This window comes from Equus asinus, chromosome 21 (assembly GCF_041296235.1).
Source record: "Equus asinus isolate D_3611 breed Donkey chromosome 21, EquAss-T2T_v2, whole genome shotgun sequence".
Lineage (NCBI taxonomy): Eukaryota > Metazoa > Chordata > Mammalia > Perissodactyla > Equidae > Equus > Equus asinus.
Window position 1 is genome coordinate 30,778,194 of NC_091810.1, and position 16,807 is coordinate 30,795,000.

Genomic DNA, 16,807 nt, shown 5'->3' on the forward strand with positions numbered 1-16,807 from the left:
TGTGCTAACTTCCTTCAGTCTTACCTGTTTTACTATATTAAAAAAAAAAAAACCCTTGCATGTAATTCTTAAATAACTTTGGGCCATGAAGAGTTCTTATGAATTTGCAACTATTGCCTGGTGAGGTTGCCCCCTGCCTCTCCTTTCCATATTTATCGAGCTCCAACTTGCATTTCAGTCCACAATTAATAGAGAGGGCTTTTTCATGAGTGTCTCTTTAAGCACAATCATTTTGAGGTCAGATACAGAACAGGAAACTCTCAAGGTCTTTAGTGCTCAAGTTGTGGTCCCTGGCCCAATACTGTTGGCATCATCCAGGAGCTTGTTAGAATACTGGTCTTGGGCCCCACCCCAGAACTACTAAATCAGAATCTGCATGTTAAAAAGCTCCCCAGGCGATTTATATCCTTAATAAAATTTGAGAAGGATTACTCTAGGAATAGCGAAGATCGTGTGTTTTTACCCATAGACGCAATTATAACCCTTTGTGCCCATCAACGATCTTTGAGTCATTCTCCAGCTATCTTCAATTTTTGCCATATCTCCCTATACCTATTACTGCTTTTTACTCACTATTTTTCTTAAAATTGAGTAACTTAAATAGGTTTCATGGAAAGTTACCACCGAGAAGTCATGAATCTGATATATTAGTCAATTTCTGTTTTCTAGTATCCATGAGTGTGAATCCGTAACTACAAAAGTGGGGGTATTTGTATATCACTCAAACTCACCCAACACACCTCCTTAGCAGGCCGCACCCTGAGGACCATTGTAGAAAGGTGACCCTGTGTTTTCATTCAGGATAATTTGTAATTTGAGGAGGAAAAAAAACCCCACCATGGACATAAATGGTTAATAGCTTCTATTTTGGATGTAAAGTTAGTTAAGGTAGCCCTCACATCTCCAGGCACAATCTGAGAGCAGATAATAACAATAATCTCCATCATTGTTTAAAAGCACAAATCTGGCACTTAATAGACTAATTCACAGTCACTCCAATTGCAAGTTTTACTCATGAATATCATATCACAAGGGAATGTGAAATCCTCTAATTAAACATGATTTGAAAAGCAGCAGAAAATTGAGATGATGAGCGTTCTGGGGAAGGAGAGTCAAGGAGTCACTGCGTGAGACAGTGAAAGAGAGGGGAGCGCGTGTGTGTGTTCCAGTTGGTGGAGAACTCCATCTTTCCGTCAGTCTAGGATAGGCCCTTTAATAGGCTTTCATGAGACACCCTTCTCTTTGCGATAAGATTATAGAACCGGCTGCCAATTTACTTTTGGAAAACTGATTAATAAACACGTAGGATGGTGTATTTCTGTAATGAGTGAAAAGCAAAAACTGAGGCAGGATGCTGGAAATGCAGTATCTCAGGCGTCTCCCATCTCTTCGGTGTGAAATAAGAAACCCATCTGCTTCCCGAAGTGTTTTCAGTGAAAGTTAAAGGAGAAAGGTCATTTTTACAAAGATACAAGGAGGAAAGACGCAGTGCTCACATCAGTATTTCCCCTGTTCCCACGTAGCATTTGCACCTTTTTAGGCAGGTATACGACCCCCCCACCCCCCGATACTACCCTACAACGCATGGAGAAACTTGACCTGTCGTTTTATTTTCTGCAAGAGACTAGGATTTGACTTCTGGCTGATTTTGAGGAGATACACAATAATATAAAAAATATCAGAAATAAACTGTACGATGGACAGTTGTGCTAGATGTTTAAGTGATCATCCTTTTTTCCTATTGTGAATCTGCATTGCTCTTCTTTATAGGGTCATCTGTGATAAATTTCCAAAGCCAGCTCACCTCGTGTGGTATCATTCAACTTGACTTATTGTATTTATCACAAGTATTTGATATCAATTAGTTTTTGAAAATTTAATACAAAAGAATCTGAAGTCTGGTTATGTTTTCAGATATCGCTTTATCACTAGAAATCAAATTCATACTCCCAAGTTCATCCTAAGAAATCGCTGATAGGTTACTTAAATCTCTTTGAAAGTAGGATGTGGTAGCAAAGGAGAAGACAGGGAAGTGTGATAGGAACCAAACAGTGCAGAGAAAGAAAGTAGGGTCATTTTTGTGTAAGTTGTTGTTAAAGAATTAAGCAAATAAAAGAAAAAGCTTTAAAATAGAGGCTTCTGTTGTTCGAGTCATAATTGATTATAAGGCCCTTTTTATTAATATATAGCCCTGAATCAGTGTATCAAGGGATCACCTTTCTGGAAACCTGAGGTATCTGGAGTAGCTTCATGTTTTGGCTGGGGTCCAGCAGCCCTTGCCACCCAGGCCAAAATCATAGGCTGTGCTGGATCTGAGAGGGGAGGATTCTGTGGCTGACAGTGTTATTGGGGTGGACATAAGGAAGCATGTGCACGTGGACATGAGACCAAAGAATTGGAAAGGAGACAGTCAAGGGGGAGACTTGAGCCTTAGGGAGGCAGAGAGAGAGTTTGTCAGAGAACTGCTCTTCATCATTAGTATCCTGGGTGCCTGGCTCCAAGTCAGCATTCCATTAATGTTGGCTGACTGGATGAAAGGCCAGAATGGTGGGAGAGGAAGATGGCCAGGGGCCCGCGGGGAAGGGAGGGAAGCAGAACAGCTTCTAAGTCAAAGGAGGTGGGAAAGGGGCTTCCTTGTGCTTTTTGGTGTATGTCTTTGCAGGGGGTGGGGAATGGTTTAAAAGGGAATAGCTTCCTCCTGCACAGCAGCCTAAGGACTCCGTTACTCCTCACTGGAAGATGTAGATCTCGTTCATTCCTTTAACCAGTAGTCATTAAGCACCTGTTCCTTATTCATCTTGTCAGTAACGTGATATGTCATTTGTGCCCATTTCCTATTCTGTCTGCGTATCTTTGGTAGAAGTTTGGTGGAGGTTTTAGCACTGGCAGGAGCAACGCTGGTCATCTTGTGTGACTCCCTTCAGTTTTCAAATGAGGAAATGGAGGGTAGGGCAGTTAACTGACTTGCAGGGTCCCTGGTTATTTAGCGCATCGGTGATGAGAAGTGAGGTCTTCATTCACCCAGCTCCCAACCCTCCCCATCGAGAGTACTGGCCCTCAATAAAAGATTAAGTTACACTCTGTTTTTGTGATAAGCAGAGAGATCCACAAAGCACATTCTGCAAAGATTTTTCAGCACGCCAAAGGATCACCGGGGTCCGGGAAACAAAGTTGTCCCTAGGCACTTATTCAAAAAGTTTAGTTGTTAAGGTTTTATTTTTATTAAAAATTTATCTCTGCCTCCCACCTCAAACTTCAAAAGTTATTTTATAATTTAATGTAATTTCAAAAGTTATTTTGTAATGTGAGTATAAATTCTTTTGAGAATGGGAGCAGTATGTTAGGGGAAAAGAAATCTAGCAAAAGTAAAGAAAAAAAATTCTCCTAACCTTATATTTATGGTCAGTTGGCTTTGGTAAAGGGACCAAGAAAATTCCTTAGGATAGAATTATCAATCTTTTCGTCAAACGGTGCTGGAACAAAATGCAAAATAATGAAATTGGACCCGTACCTCACACAATATACAAAACTTAAAATGGATCAAATGTGAGGACTAAAGCTCTGGTTTGTTAAATGTGACACCAAAAGCACAAGGAACAAAAGAAAAAAGATAAGTTTTTAAAAACTTTACTGCCTCAAAGTACACACCATCAAGAAACTGAAAAGACAGTCCACAAAATGGGAACAAATACTTGCAAATCATATATCACATAATGGACTTGCCTGCAGAAAATATATATATTAAAAATACTCTTGCAGCTCAACAATAGAAAGGTAAATAATCCAAATTTTAAAAATGAGAAAGCGTCTGAGTAGGTGTTTTTCTAAAGAAGATGTACAAATGGTCAATAAGCACATGAAAAGTTGCTCAGTATCATCATCACCAAGCAAATACAAATCAAAAGCACAAAAAGGTACACTTCACATCCACTGGGGTGGCTAAAATAAAGACATACAACAAGTGCTATCAAGGATGTGCAGAAATTAGAACCCTCAAGCCATGCTGGTGAGCATATAAAGTCGTACAGCTGCTTCAGAAAATAGTCTAGCAGTCCTCAAAATGGTACCCACAGAGTTGTTACCACATCACCCAACAGTTCTACTTTTAGATATGTACCCAAAATAATTGAAAACATACATTCAGACAAGTACCTGTACGTGCATTTTCATATTACCACTATTCACAATAGCCAAAATGTGGAAAGAGCCCAAATGTTCATCAACAGATGAATGGATAAACCAAATGTATTATATACATACAGTAGAATAGTATTCAGCCGTAAAAAGAGAAATGAAGCACTAACACATGCTGCAATGTGGATGAACCTTCAAAACATGTTATCTGAAAGAAGCCAGGCACAAAAGACCACATACTATATGATTCCATTTATTTGAAATGTCCAGAATAGGCAAATCTCTAGAAACAAAGTACATTAGCGGTTGGCAGGAGCTGGGGGTTGAGAAGAAATGAAGAGTGACTGCTAATGGGTGCAGGATTCTTCTGGGGTGTGATAAAAATGTTCTAAAATTATATTGTGGTGATGCTTTCACAACTCTGTGAATATACTCAAAACCATTGAATTATATACTTTAAATGAATGCATCGTATGGTATCTGAATTATACCTCAATAAAACTTAAAGAAAAATATATGTGATAATTTCGAGTGATTGGAGAATGACCAAGAGTCTTCCATAACTTAATTTAGACAACAACATGCAAGTGAGATAAAATGCAGTTTCTAATTTTGGTTTAATTTTTTGGGGGGGGGAGTGGAGGAGAAGGTATAAACCCTAATGGGCACAGATGTAGCCTTTTATTAAGGATGAATCAGAAAGTTAGGAAGAAAACGGAGAGAAGACAGATTTGGAAAAGGACACAAAGCGATTGCGGGAGACTTAGAAGACTGAGGTGAGAACGTGGGTGAGAGCACAGGAAAAGCTGAGAATGTGTCTTCAGGAAGAAGGAACATTGGCATTTACATTGGCAGGAAATGTCTTGGGGTAAGGAGGTCTCTATTCTCTTCATCTCCTTCAAAGATGATTCTCCTCTTGGTTACCAAGGGAAAGTTAGCTTACAAGACTAATAGTGTAAGGACCGCTAAAGTCTGCATGCTGGAAAGGAGCAGTTGTTCTGTTTTAGCAGGTGAATCATAGGTTCTAGTTTTGAGTTTTGGTTAAGCGGTGAACTTGGGAATGTTATAGTGAATGGTCGCCACTGAAGAACCGTAACCGTTATATAAAATCTTCTCGAAAGCTGAAGTCAGTGTTGGAGTTAAGGCTCTGGCTGGTATTCTTTGACATAAAAAAGAATAAACAGAAAAAATTCTTAAATAAATGCCATTGAGAATGACACCATTACACTGTCCTAAGTATATACTGTATTTAATATCATGTAATGTCGGGGATTGTTATTACATATTTATGTGTAATTATACTTCTCATAGCAAGTTGGTTCTTTCTAATCTGAAATGCTATCACTATTCTTGTGTTAAAAATATATTTAATTTTTACATATCAAGGATTATCAAGAGAAATTTAAATCAGCTGGCTTTTCTCCATTGCATACTATTTGTGTTTCATATATTCAGAATAAAATTAAATAATAGAAAGTGTCAAAACGCTATTTTCTCAAGTGGATTGGCATCATTCTGGTCTTTACCTTCAAGAATAAAAAGAAAAAGGCAAACACTAATTGAGTGTATATCTACATAGAAATTAAATAGAATAATATTATTTACTGCCTGTTCATTCATGAATCCATCTAACATTGATTGGGCTCATGTTCCGTGTGTGAGGTACTGAGAATGTGCAGATGAATTAGACAAATCCCTGCCCCTAGGAGTTTTCAACCTGGAAATTTATAGTAAAAAATACTTCATTAAACAGTTGACCCTAAATTTTTAAAAATTTAATATAGGGGCAAACATCTTCAGATCCCTTCCAAATCAAATACGTCTTTATTCATCACTGACCTTGGCAGCTTTTCGAAAGTCATACTTCTCACATTGGTGAGTTACCCTTGAACAGTTTATTTAAATGATTAGGCTTCACAGGCTTGATCTGCCCATCAGATGCTCAGATCGTCATTTTTTTCACCATGTTTCATCCTGTAAATGTAATTCTAAATTAATTCAAGTTAAAAATTTCTTGTACTCATTTTTTTATTTCCCTTTTTGTCCCTTTTTGGCAAGTCCCAAAAGGCAGTAGGAATATAAATGCTTGTTCCACTTTTCTGATGAAACAGAAAAGCTCCCATTCAGAGGTCCAGCTGGTGGTGTCTGATGGTGCTTCATGCGGAATGACTCAAAGGCCAGAAGCCAGACTCAGCCACACATGCAGTGAGTGTGTGGCATTTGCTGTGCCACCGTCAGAGCTGAAAATTGAGTCCTGCATAGCATGATTTTGTGTGTGTGTATGTATCTGTGAAAAATTAACAATTGCACAGAGAACAAATTCCTACAATGCACAAAATGAAAACTTCAGAAGATATATAAAGTGATGTGGTGAAAATTTAGTTTCCCTACTTACCCCTGGCCCCCAGGACCCCTCCCCAGAGGCAACAGTTGTTCCAGTATCTTCCATGTCTGTCCAGAGAGATTCTGCCAGGGCACCACTGCCAGTCTGTTCCTTTTCCTTCCAAAGCCAAGCACTTTATTTGAGATGATTGTGTGTTTAAAAGTATCCAATTATATATTAAATATGAAAAGCAAGTGACAATAGTGTGTATAGTATGTGTCCATTTTTGTGAACTAGTAATACATTAGAAGAAAAATGCAGCTCAGTGATGTCCCGTAATGTTAGCAGTGTCATGTAGAGTGGCGTTATTAGGTGTGGGGTAGAGTGGGGAATAGACTTTCTTCAGTAGCCAATCAGTGTTATATGAACTTTTTAAAATGAGTGTATTCTCTTTTCATAATAAAACAATGGTTTTAACATAGCGGCCCATTTTCAAGAGGTCTTCTGAGTGTGTAAATATGTGTGCATGTGTGAAGAGTTTGAGTTTCTCTAGGCTTAGGTGTGACTGGTTGTCCTTGTAAGGTGTTAGTGAATTCTCACCTGTGCTTATTTTGACATAAGGATACCAAGTTGAACTAAATAATAAATTCTTAAAGGAGAGTGGTTTTTATGCAGAAGATGGAGCCCTCACAAACAGTTAACCAAAAATGGAGGGGTCTTGGGAAAAATGGCAAACAGCGTGTTAAACCATGTACATTTTATTTCTAGTCATGAATTCCTCTGGTGAACACACGTCATTTTCTTTCATACTATTATTTTCAGGACACTCAGCTTAACCTGAGAAGCAGAGTAGAACAAGCATTTGCAGTTTTTAACTAGCGATATGAATTTTATGTCCTAACTAGTTGAGGCTCCTTGTTTCCAACTTAAAGAATCACACAAAATATGGATAGTGGCTAAGAATGTACTCGGCGTGTAGCATTCTTCAAGAGCAACTTAATAGAGTGTTCACAGGGAATTTTCACATTTAGTATTCATTAATTGAGTGATTCTATTTCTCTGAATGTATCTCCTGGTCAAAATCAGTTATAGACTAGGGTATTTAGTGTGGTAAATTTTGTTCATAAATATAGGAAACATGGAGGGGATCTCAGTGTCCAAAATAGAGGAATGGCTAGGTAAATTTTGGCATGTAACTAGAGCTAAGATGGTATATGAGAGACTGTTACGCATCAGTAAATAAGGTTTTTTATAGATCAGTTGATAACACGAGAAATTATTTACAAAATGATGTTAAATATAAAAGAATGATATAAATCCTTATGCCTTCATTTGTCAGAATGCATATATGTGTGTATTTGAGGGCAGTTTTTTCTTTGCAATATTTTTCAAGTTTTCTATAACAAATATATTAACTTTGAACATGAAAATAACTTAATCTTAATAAAATGGATAAAGAAAATATTATGGTTATTTTTTTTCTTCTTTTCATTTTAGTTATTGACAGGAACAGTGTTTTTCTTTAAATGATTTCTTTCCCTCAGAATACCTGAGAATTCCAGTCCTGAGACGAATTCTTTAATTTCCAATATTGTCAGTAATTTTTAAAAATTCTATTTTTGAACTGTATCTATTTTTTGCCGTTTTATTGATGTAGTTGACATACAGCATTGCATCAGTTGTATAGCATAATGATTTGACTTTCATATATCGTGAAATGATACCACAATAAGTTTAACATCTATCATCTTATATAGTCATGTCTATTTTTTTCTTTAAAAAATTTGAAGATGGATAGGTAGAAAGTCTTTCCTTCAATCCATTGGAATTTTACTCTCTTAACTGCTTAGAGACTGTCCTTTATCACTGGGCTTTATAAACCTCACTATAGCTATCTTATTTCACTTGTCTTATTCTTTTCTCCCATGGGGGCGCCTTTCAGTGCTTTCACAAGTTAGATTTCTGCAATTTTTTTTGGTTCCCAGATTTATTTTCTATTTTAAGACAAAATAGCTTGTCATTATTTTCAAATTATATTAAGTTTCCAGCAAAATCGTTCAAAAGCGTAGGGAGACTTACTGATCTTTGATAGAAGGTGTTGTTCTGTGTATTTGCCTGTCTACTATTAATGATCTTTAGTTCCAATGTTCATGATACGCTCACTCCACAATGATTATAAGTCAGGGGCTAGTGGCATTTGGGTATGTCTGCTCTATGAATGTGAATTGATAAAATATATGAATACACATCCTAGTGGTAATATAAAATACAAGCCCCTCGTGTGTATATGTGTGTGTGTGTAATCATAATTCACAGCGCTTGAAGTTCAAAGTCAAGCAGAGGCAGTGGAATAAGTTGCAAAATAGCTAGCTCCTTGAAGAGAATGTGCTTGAGTACAAAACAGAACTCTCAATGTTAGTTTTACATTTCTATTTGATGGAATCTAAGGTTATAGAAACGGCTGTAAAAATAATTTGTCTGAAAGAAGTCTGGATGCAGAAACCTAATAGAGAAAATATTTGAGAATATGGTTCATCAGCGAGTGCAACAGATACACTTCCCCAAGCGCCACGTGGCGCGGATCAAAGCATCCCATGACTTGGATCCGAGTGGCCAAATCATTACGTATCGATTGGAACCCCACTGGAGGATTAACCCCTTCGTGTTCATGCCACGTTTTCTCTCACTCTTGGTGTCCGTATTTTTAGGGATATAATCTTCCTGCCACTATCGCCTTTTTCTTTTTTTAAGATAATCGTCTAGTTGGATATCATTTATCTTTCAAAATTATTTTGTTCTTATTCTAAATTATTTAATGGCACTATTCTTTGCTTGAACGCGAAAAGATTGTACAATTATGCAAAAGCAGTTCGTGGCGGAAGGGAGGAGGAAGAAATGTGTAATATTCTGGGTACAAGACAGCAAGAGAATCTCAAAATCAAGTACAGATTTTATAACTTTCATTATGTAGATTAAATGGTAAGTTCTAGCTTTTTAAAGCATCCTTTGCAGTCTGAGTAGAGAGTTTGCCTCTCACAAAAGCGTGTCAGACACTTTTCATACATGGTGGTACATTTCTAGCACTGGACCATTCACCCTTTGGAATTAACTCTTGCTTTTAAATAACAATGCAGAATTAATTAGTAAATTCCAGGGGAAAAGGAAAGCACAGGTTCGTTCATGTCCACATTTGGCCATGTGGGCTCACTCCTCTTGCTTTTGGCGTCTGCTGGGATGGTTTTTGGCAGCAAATTCACTCACTTGCCCTCTGTGTGTTTTCTTTCAGTTTGTCCCACGAGGAGCATTCCCATAGCCATCCTCTCTATGGACATGGTGTGTGCAAGTGGCCAGGCTGTGAAGCAGTGTGCGAAGACTTCCAGTCATTTCTAAAGTAAGAATGATTTTATATTGCTTGCTTCTTTTACATAGCCATTACCTCCCACTGTCCATGCTTTTCCTCGTAAAATGCCTTTTTGATGGAGGGTTTCACACCACCGTTTGGAGAGTGGACTCTAAATCACCAGGTCTAGCACACTGTCATAGGAATAGTTACAACATCTATTGAGGGTTGCACAGTAAAGGGGAAAGATTTATACCCAAGAGTAGTTTTGATACTCCTAGGATGAGCCTATGTTTACCTATATTTCCGTGATTAAATAAAAATGCTCCCAATATTAAACTTGAAATAATTCCATTTTCACTTTTATTCATGTCCTTCCACACTATCAGTGATATATGCACTGACTCTTAATTTTATAAAATCAGTGTCAATTACTGGCCAATTGCAGCTTGGTGATTGGGCCTCCTTGTTATTATACAAATGACTTTATAAACTTAAGCAATGGATGCTGAGGAAATGCTACCAACTTAATTCTCATCTTTTGATATTGCTGTTGACTTCTGTTCAGATTCTTGTCCTTATAGGGAGAATGGAGTAAGTTTAATTTCTGCAGCTAAAGTATGCCTAAAACTTGGGTTATCCCATTTGAATCTCTAAAGCTGATAGAGTGTCTCTGTAGGTGAATGATAGGTTAATCCTCTCGTGGCGGAAGTGAGATACTCCTGTACTACATCTTAATATTTCCCTTTCCTATGGTACCTTGTCCTTTAAAAATATTTAGACTAAATTGCCTTGCATTATTGACATCACATAAATATATTCATAATATCGTTGAATCATTGATGTATGGACTGAATGTAATATTACATTTTTTAAAATATATTTATATATCGTGCAGCATATCTGGGTGCATGATGGTTTACAAATTGGGTATTGGGGGGGCTTTCCCTCTGGTTTTTCTGGCTCATTCAAGCACCAGGAAATGGAGGCTGGCTGATTTATGGGCAGGTCTCTGGTTTTATATAGTCTTTACATTGTTAGAACAATCTCTATACCTATCTTTATGGACCTAGATACAAATATTGTGATAAACCCACGCTTAGAGATCTGTCTATGTTACCTGCAAGCAGTTTTGGTGAATATCACTTTTTGATTAATGAATGGAAGCCTGTGAGTCCACTTCATAGCTTCCTAGCTTTAATATTTTATTTCATGAACATTATGTGATCATTAAAAACTTAAGTACTTATAATTTTTTAAAACGAGATATCTAAAATTGTTTCTAAATATCAGCCATCAAGAGCAGTGTGACACTATTTTAAATTAAGCTACAGCCCTTTACAATGATTATGATTCAAGTTAGTGCTATTGGGCTTTGTTCTCTTATAAATCACTCATTATAGAATCTTTGTTTTGTTATTTCCCGATCATCTGCCTAATTGTATTTAGATAATGAGAAAAAGATCTTGGCAGAAACCACTCTTAGATTCTGATTTCTCCTTCTGCACCCGTGCTATCTTTGGTAAATATCTTGATGCTAATTTTACTCATCTATAGAATGGCCAATAAACATCTATGTATATGATTTATTTTTATATAGTCTCTAGAACTATAAAACTGCTGTCAACATTCTCAGTGACATGTGTCAATTTTAAAGTCACAAGGGAAGAGGGCAGTTTTCCAATTTTGACCCATTTAAAAAATGTTGTGAATAGCCTAAGTATTTCCACTGTAATCCTCAAATCGTAAGTCTGTTTAGTATGTGATCCGACAGATAATTTATAAATAAATAAGTAAATACAGCACATATATATATGTGTGTGTGTGTATACATATACATATCTATAGTCACGCAGTGCTTAACGAAAGGGACAGGTTCTGAGAAACGCGCTGTCAGGCGATTTCACCAGCGTGCGAGCATCATACTGTGCGCTCACACAAACATAGATGGTATAGCCTGCTACACAGGTGGGTTGTATGGTACTAACTTATAAGACCACCATCATATATGTGGTCTGTTGTTGACCAAAATGTCATTATGCAGCACATGACTGTGTGTTTATATGTGTGTGTGTATGTGTATTTTTTAAATATACCTCCACAAAGAGACAGCACCCTTCCAAACCACATCTAGTACTAAAGAAAAGAATCTAAAGATCATTAAAATTGGGACCTAGACTTGATTGCTATGAAGAAGCCCTTTTCTCTTCTAAGGATGTGAAGAGTCTGGCTCTTGTCTGCGAAACCCCCCATCAGTTCTTTTTTTCAAAGATTGGCACCTGAGCTAACAACTGTTGCTGGTCTTCTTTTTTTTTTTCTGCTTTTTCTCCCAAAATTCCCCCAGTACATAGTTGTACATTTTAGTTGTGGGTCCTTCTAGTTGTGGCATGTCCGACGCCACCTCAGCGTGGCCTGACGAGTGGTGCCATGGCCGTGCCCACGATCCAAACCAGCGGAACCTTGGGCCGCTGAAGCAGAGCGTGCCAACTTCACCACTTGACCATGGGGCCAGTCCCCCCCCCGCCCCCCCGCCATCAGTTCTTTATTGTGGTTTTGCACATGACATGACATGTTCTCAGTTCGCGTTTGCTCAGTGGAATTGGAATGCCTATTATGAACCTGCAGCTGTTGCTTGTTTATTTCCTCATATTTATTTATTGACTTATATTTGTCAGAAGACTTTTGTTTGCAAGCTGTAGAAACTCAAAGTTAAGCCAAAAAAAAGTGGGGAGGGGGTAGATGAGGGATGATAATTGGCTCCTGTAACTGGGAAGTCCACTGGTACAGCAAGTATGGCTGGATCCAGGTGCTTAAACAAGGTTATGGGAGTATTGTTTCTTTGTCTGTTAGCTCTGTTTTCTTCTGTGTTGCCTTTATTCTTAGGCTGTTTCCAAGTGGAACCAAAGAAGACAAATTTATGTGCCACAAGTTTATCAATCTCAGAGTGCATCTCTTTTCCCATAATTCCAGAAAAAGTCCTGGACAGACTGTCATTGGCCCAGATTGAGTCATGTGTCCTAGCTTTAACCATCTAGAGCAGAAGATGTTCACCCTACGTGAACCACATGGGGGCTAAGGATGAGTGACTTAGTTCCTGAGAGTGAAAAATGAGTATTGTAAACTAGCAAAGGGAGAGTAAATGCTGAATAAGAAAAACCTTCTAGCACTCAGTTCTCTTGGTGCTCTCCTGAGTTACACATTGATGGGCCATGTATGACAAATTCAGGGTTTTGATTTTCCTCTACGGTATGACTTTAGCTCTTGGAAATTCAGAGTTGTCTTCAGGTTTCTGGATCGCGCCTAATGTCGTGGAAAATTCGTCTGGCAGATTCACATCTCCCACACCCCTGGCAGTCTAAAGGGTAATCACATTGGCTTTGACGAAACCAACTTTGCTTTCCGTTGAACTGGACTGAAAGAGCTACCGTACTTCTTGTGGCTCAGACAAAAACCGCGTGGCCTTTTTAAATGATGTTATGGTGGAGTCATTGTTACCGGGAAGTGAAGTTGTAAGCATTTCTTCTCAAATTGCCAGATTTCTAGACTCTGAAAGCACCTCTTTCCTGGGCCCACTCTTCTCTGCCATTATCCCGCTAGAGGTGTGTTCTTATGGTTTAAGCAAATTGATACCAGTGATGCTTGGATTCTCCAAGGAGCTCTTACTCAACAAAATGGAGCATTGCTCTAACGTTGATTTAGGTGTTGCTTTGTAGATTTTTTTCACCTCTCTTCTAATCCCCTAATTTTATATTTCCCTATGAAGAGTTCATAATTAAATAATCCTGAGCTGTGCAAAAGGCACAGTTCCAAGTGCTTTACATATATAACTCACATAACCACAACCACCTTGTAGTGGTAAGATTGTAGTATTACTCTCAACCTACAGATAAGGAAACCAAGGCACAGAGAGGGTGAGTGATTTTCCCACAGCCACACAGTTAATAAGAAGTGGAGTCAAGATCCAAACCCAGGCAGTCTGGCTTCATAGTACTTGCTCTTAACTGCTGCACAATACTGCCTGTTAGAAGCAGTGGGATTTCTGTATGCTTTCTACTTATGGCAGTAGGTTTAAAGAAAGCTTTGAAGAGAGGCAGATTGGGTAGTGAAGCTACTTAGCATTAGTGTGTTCTTTGAGCTTGTTACACAGCGTCCCTGAGCCCCCGTATCAGCATATGTAATTTGATATGATAATAATAACTACCTCTTGGGGTTAGAATTAAAAGGTACATCATGTAAAGTACCTAGCCCATAGTAGGCACTCTTTACACATGTTAGTATTTCTTTTGTTTTCTATTGAAGTATATAGATAGATAGATAGATAGATAGAGCTATATATGTAATTTCCTTTTTTTTTTCTCGTGAGGAAGATTGTCGCTGAGCTAACATCTGTGCCAATCTTCCACTGCTTTATGTGGGATGCCCCCACAGTGTGGCCTGAGGGGCAGTGCTGGGTCCACGCCCGGGATCTGAACCTGCAAACTCCGGGCTGCCAAAGTAGACTGCTCAAACTTAACCACTACACCACCAGGCCAGCCCCATGAAGTATATTTTTTAAAGAGGGATAATTTAAAATATCCAAACATTTCTGATCTTGTACCTAGGGAATGGGCTCTGACTATGCAAAGCATTGATGTGTCAAAAGAGATCCTTCTTTAGTATTATTTTTTAACTATAAATTTCTGGTAAAGACTCCCACACGATTGAATGTGATCTTAGGACAGGGGTGGCAAACTTTTTCCATAAAGGATCAGACAGTACATATGTTAGGCTTTTGCAGGCCATACAATTGCTGAAGGAGCCATTGGACCATATGTAAGGAATGGGCGTGGCTGGGTCCCTTAGACCGGTTTCCTGACCTCTGACCTAGCGTAAAATTTTTGGTATCATCACATTTTTTTAGCTGAGAAACGTTTTTGCATTGCTAAATGTTTTGCATTTCTATCCTGGGTTATTTTAGTTGAGCTTCACAGAGCCCTCATGTTTATTCATATTTGGGGAAAATATCCATGCATGTTTTACCCAGTTACTTCATTCATCAACCGCAGTTTTTATATTTACATGGGCGTGGGTTCTTCCACCTGGTTTTTTAGGGTTGAGTGTGAGACGGGAAAGTGACTTTGCTTGGTAACTGCTTTCTGATCTTCTGTTGCTCAGGCTAGTAAGATGTAACTTGTGGAGAAGCCAAGATCCGTTACTCAGGTTAGAAATCCCATCTGACAAGAAAATGCCACGGTTAACAGAGACGGGGTTAAAGGAAGCGAGGTGGGGCTCGCAGGCCTAAAAATGAGGCATAGTCGTTTCCCTCCTGAGGAAGAAATATCATAACTGTTGGTAAATCAAAACCAGAGATTTGACACTTTTCTGTGATCATTCTGCAGTGTTTGTTCCCAAGGTGAGGAATACCACAGGGCCCTCGATTTCAAAGATAAATACTGTACAAATAACCATCCTGTTGTCTTTCCCTCCCAGCCAACAGAGAGACGCTTTATCAGAATCAGCAGATACCCAGTCTGTTGTACACATTTATTTCCCTGTTTCTTCTCAAAACAAGTTGTAGTTTTAGTGTTGGTTTTTTTTTTTTAATCTATCAAGCATGAGTTCTCATGTGACTGTCGTATTTGTTAGAGCTAACTGATACCAGCAGGTGCTCCTGCTAACTCGGATGAAATCCTCCAGCCCCGCATTGCTTGCAATCCTCCGATGGCAGAAAAACAAAAACAAGCCTGGTACCATCCAGAGAGGTGAAGCTCGTCATGTTCTTCCATCCTCTCCCGGCTTGCGTCAATTTTTTTCTTTTTATACCAGGTTGAAGACACAATCTTTACCAGTAGAAACATGAATTTATAATTCTCCCCTTTTTCTTTTTAAAAAAAGGCTCATATAATTCTTTGGCAAGGTAGGGAGTGGATTTGAAGGTTAAATCATGACCACATTTTCCTGTTTCCAACTTAGAATGTAAAATCAGACACAGACCCATAGTTTCACAAATACCAGGTACTCTCATGTGCTTGGGAAAAATATTTCTATTTCCCCTGGTTTTTCTTTTAGATGGTCACTTCTGTAACATCTAATAAAAGTATATTTTGTATCCTTGCTTCGTATCCATTTGAAAGGAATTTGGGTTTTTTTTTTAATTTTTGTTTTTTGGTTGTTTCTCATGGAGAAAAGTACAATGCCAGACAGTCGAAACAGAAATTCCTTTGCCTGTTAGTCAGATGTATATTATTTAGGAAAGCCAACATAAATTTGATATGTGCTCTAATAGAAGACACGGTGAGAAATGTTGAAAGAAAATGCCCAGAGGTGAAACTTTGACCCTTTCGGAAAGGTCAAGGGCTGTAGACAGTAGAGGACATTTCATTGGTAATTTGCTTTTTAAAATTTTTTCTGTGAATGTTACTTCTAAAAACTGAAGAGTTTTTATGTGAAAGAAACTACTAAGTGCACTCTGTAATGTTTTCACAAGTGTTTTTATCATGGTAACATCTTGTTTACTTTAGTTCCCTGCCTAAAACTACTTGGAACATGTTAAGAAAACATTTCGAGAAAGCCTCGACAAAGAGGCTTTTGTTAAACAGCCACCGTGAGGCTGCAAGGATCACAAAGGTGTTAACTTTCAGCCCCTTAAGCACTTCCACATGAAATTCCAGCAACTCTGTTTGTGGTTTTGGAAAAACAAAGTGTATGTTAAAGAAACCAGGTATATGCTAATACATGTCGAAGGAGGCCGGATATCATAAATTGTTTCAAACCCATTTGTGGCTCTCCTTTGCACGCCTGAATGTTCTGCAGTGAAATTACCTCTAGTTCATGCAGGAGACTTGAGCACATGTAGAAGGAATAGCCATCTATAGTGTGGGTGTATGCAAATTGAATTCCAGCCTCACAATTTAAATCTCAAGAACACGGGGATGAAGTTTTCCCCCATCAGATCCCAGGTGACAAGTCTTTGAGTCTCAGAAAAGGAGCTTAATATTTTTAGGAATTTGACTTTTCCACTTATCATCATT

The 16,807-nt window shown here is 38.3% G+C and overlaps 1 protein-coding gene across 23 annotated transcripts in view; it reads left to right on the forward strand.

Moving 5' to 3' along the window:
- The window catches only part of FOXP1 (forkhead box P1), a 575,342-nt gene that overhangs the window by 508,544 nt on the left and 49,991 nt on the right, over positions 1-16,807 (forward strand). For all 23 annotated transcript variants that reach the window (XM_070492659.1, XM_070492654.1, XM_070492656.1 and 20 more), the window contains one exon: positions 9,744-9,848. In XM_070492659.1, the coding sequence (XP_070348760.1) occupies positions 9,744-9,848 (105 nt within the window). The remainder of the gene's footprint in view (positions 1-9,743; positions 9,849-16,807) is intronic.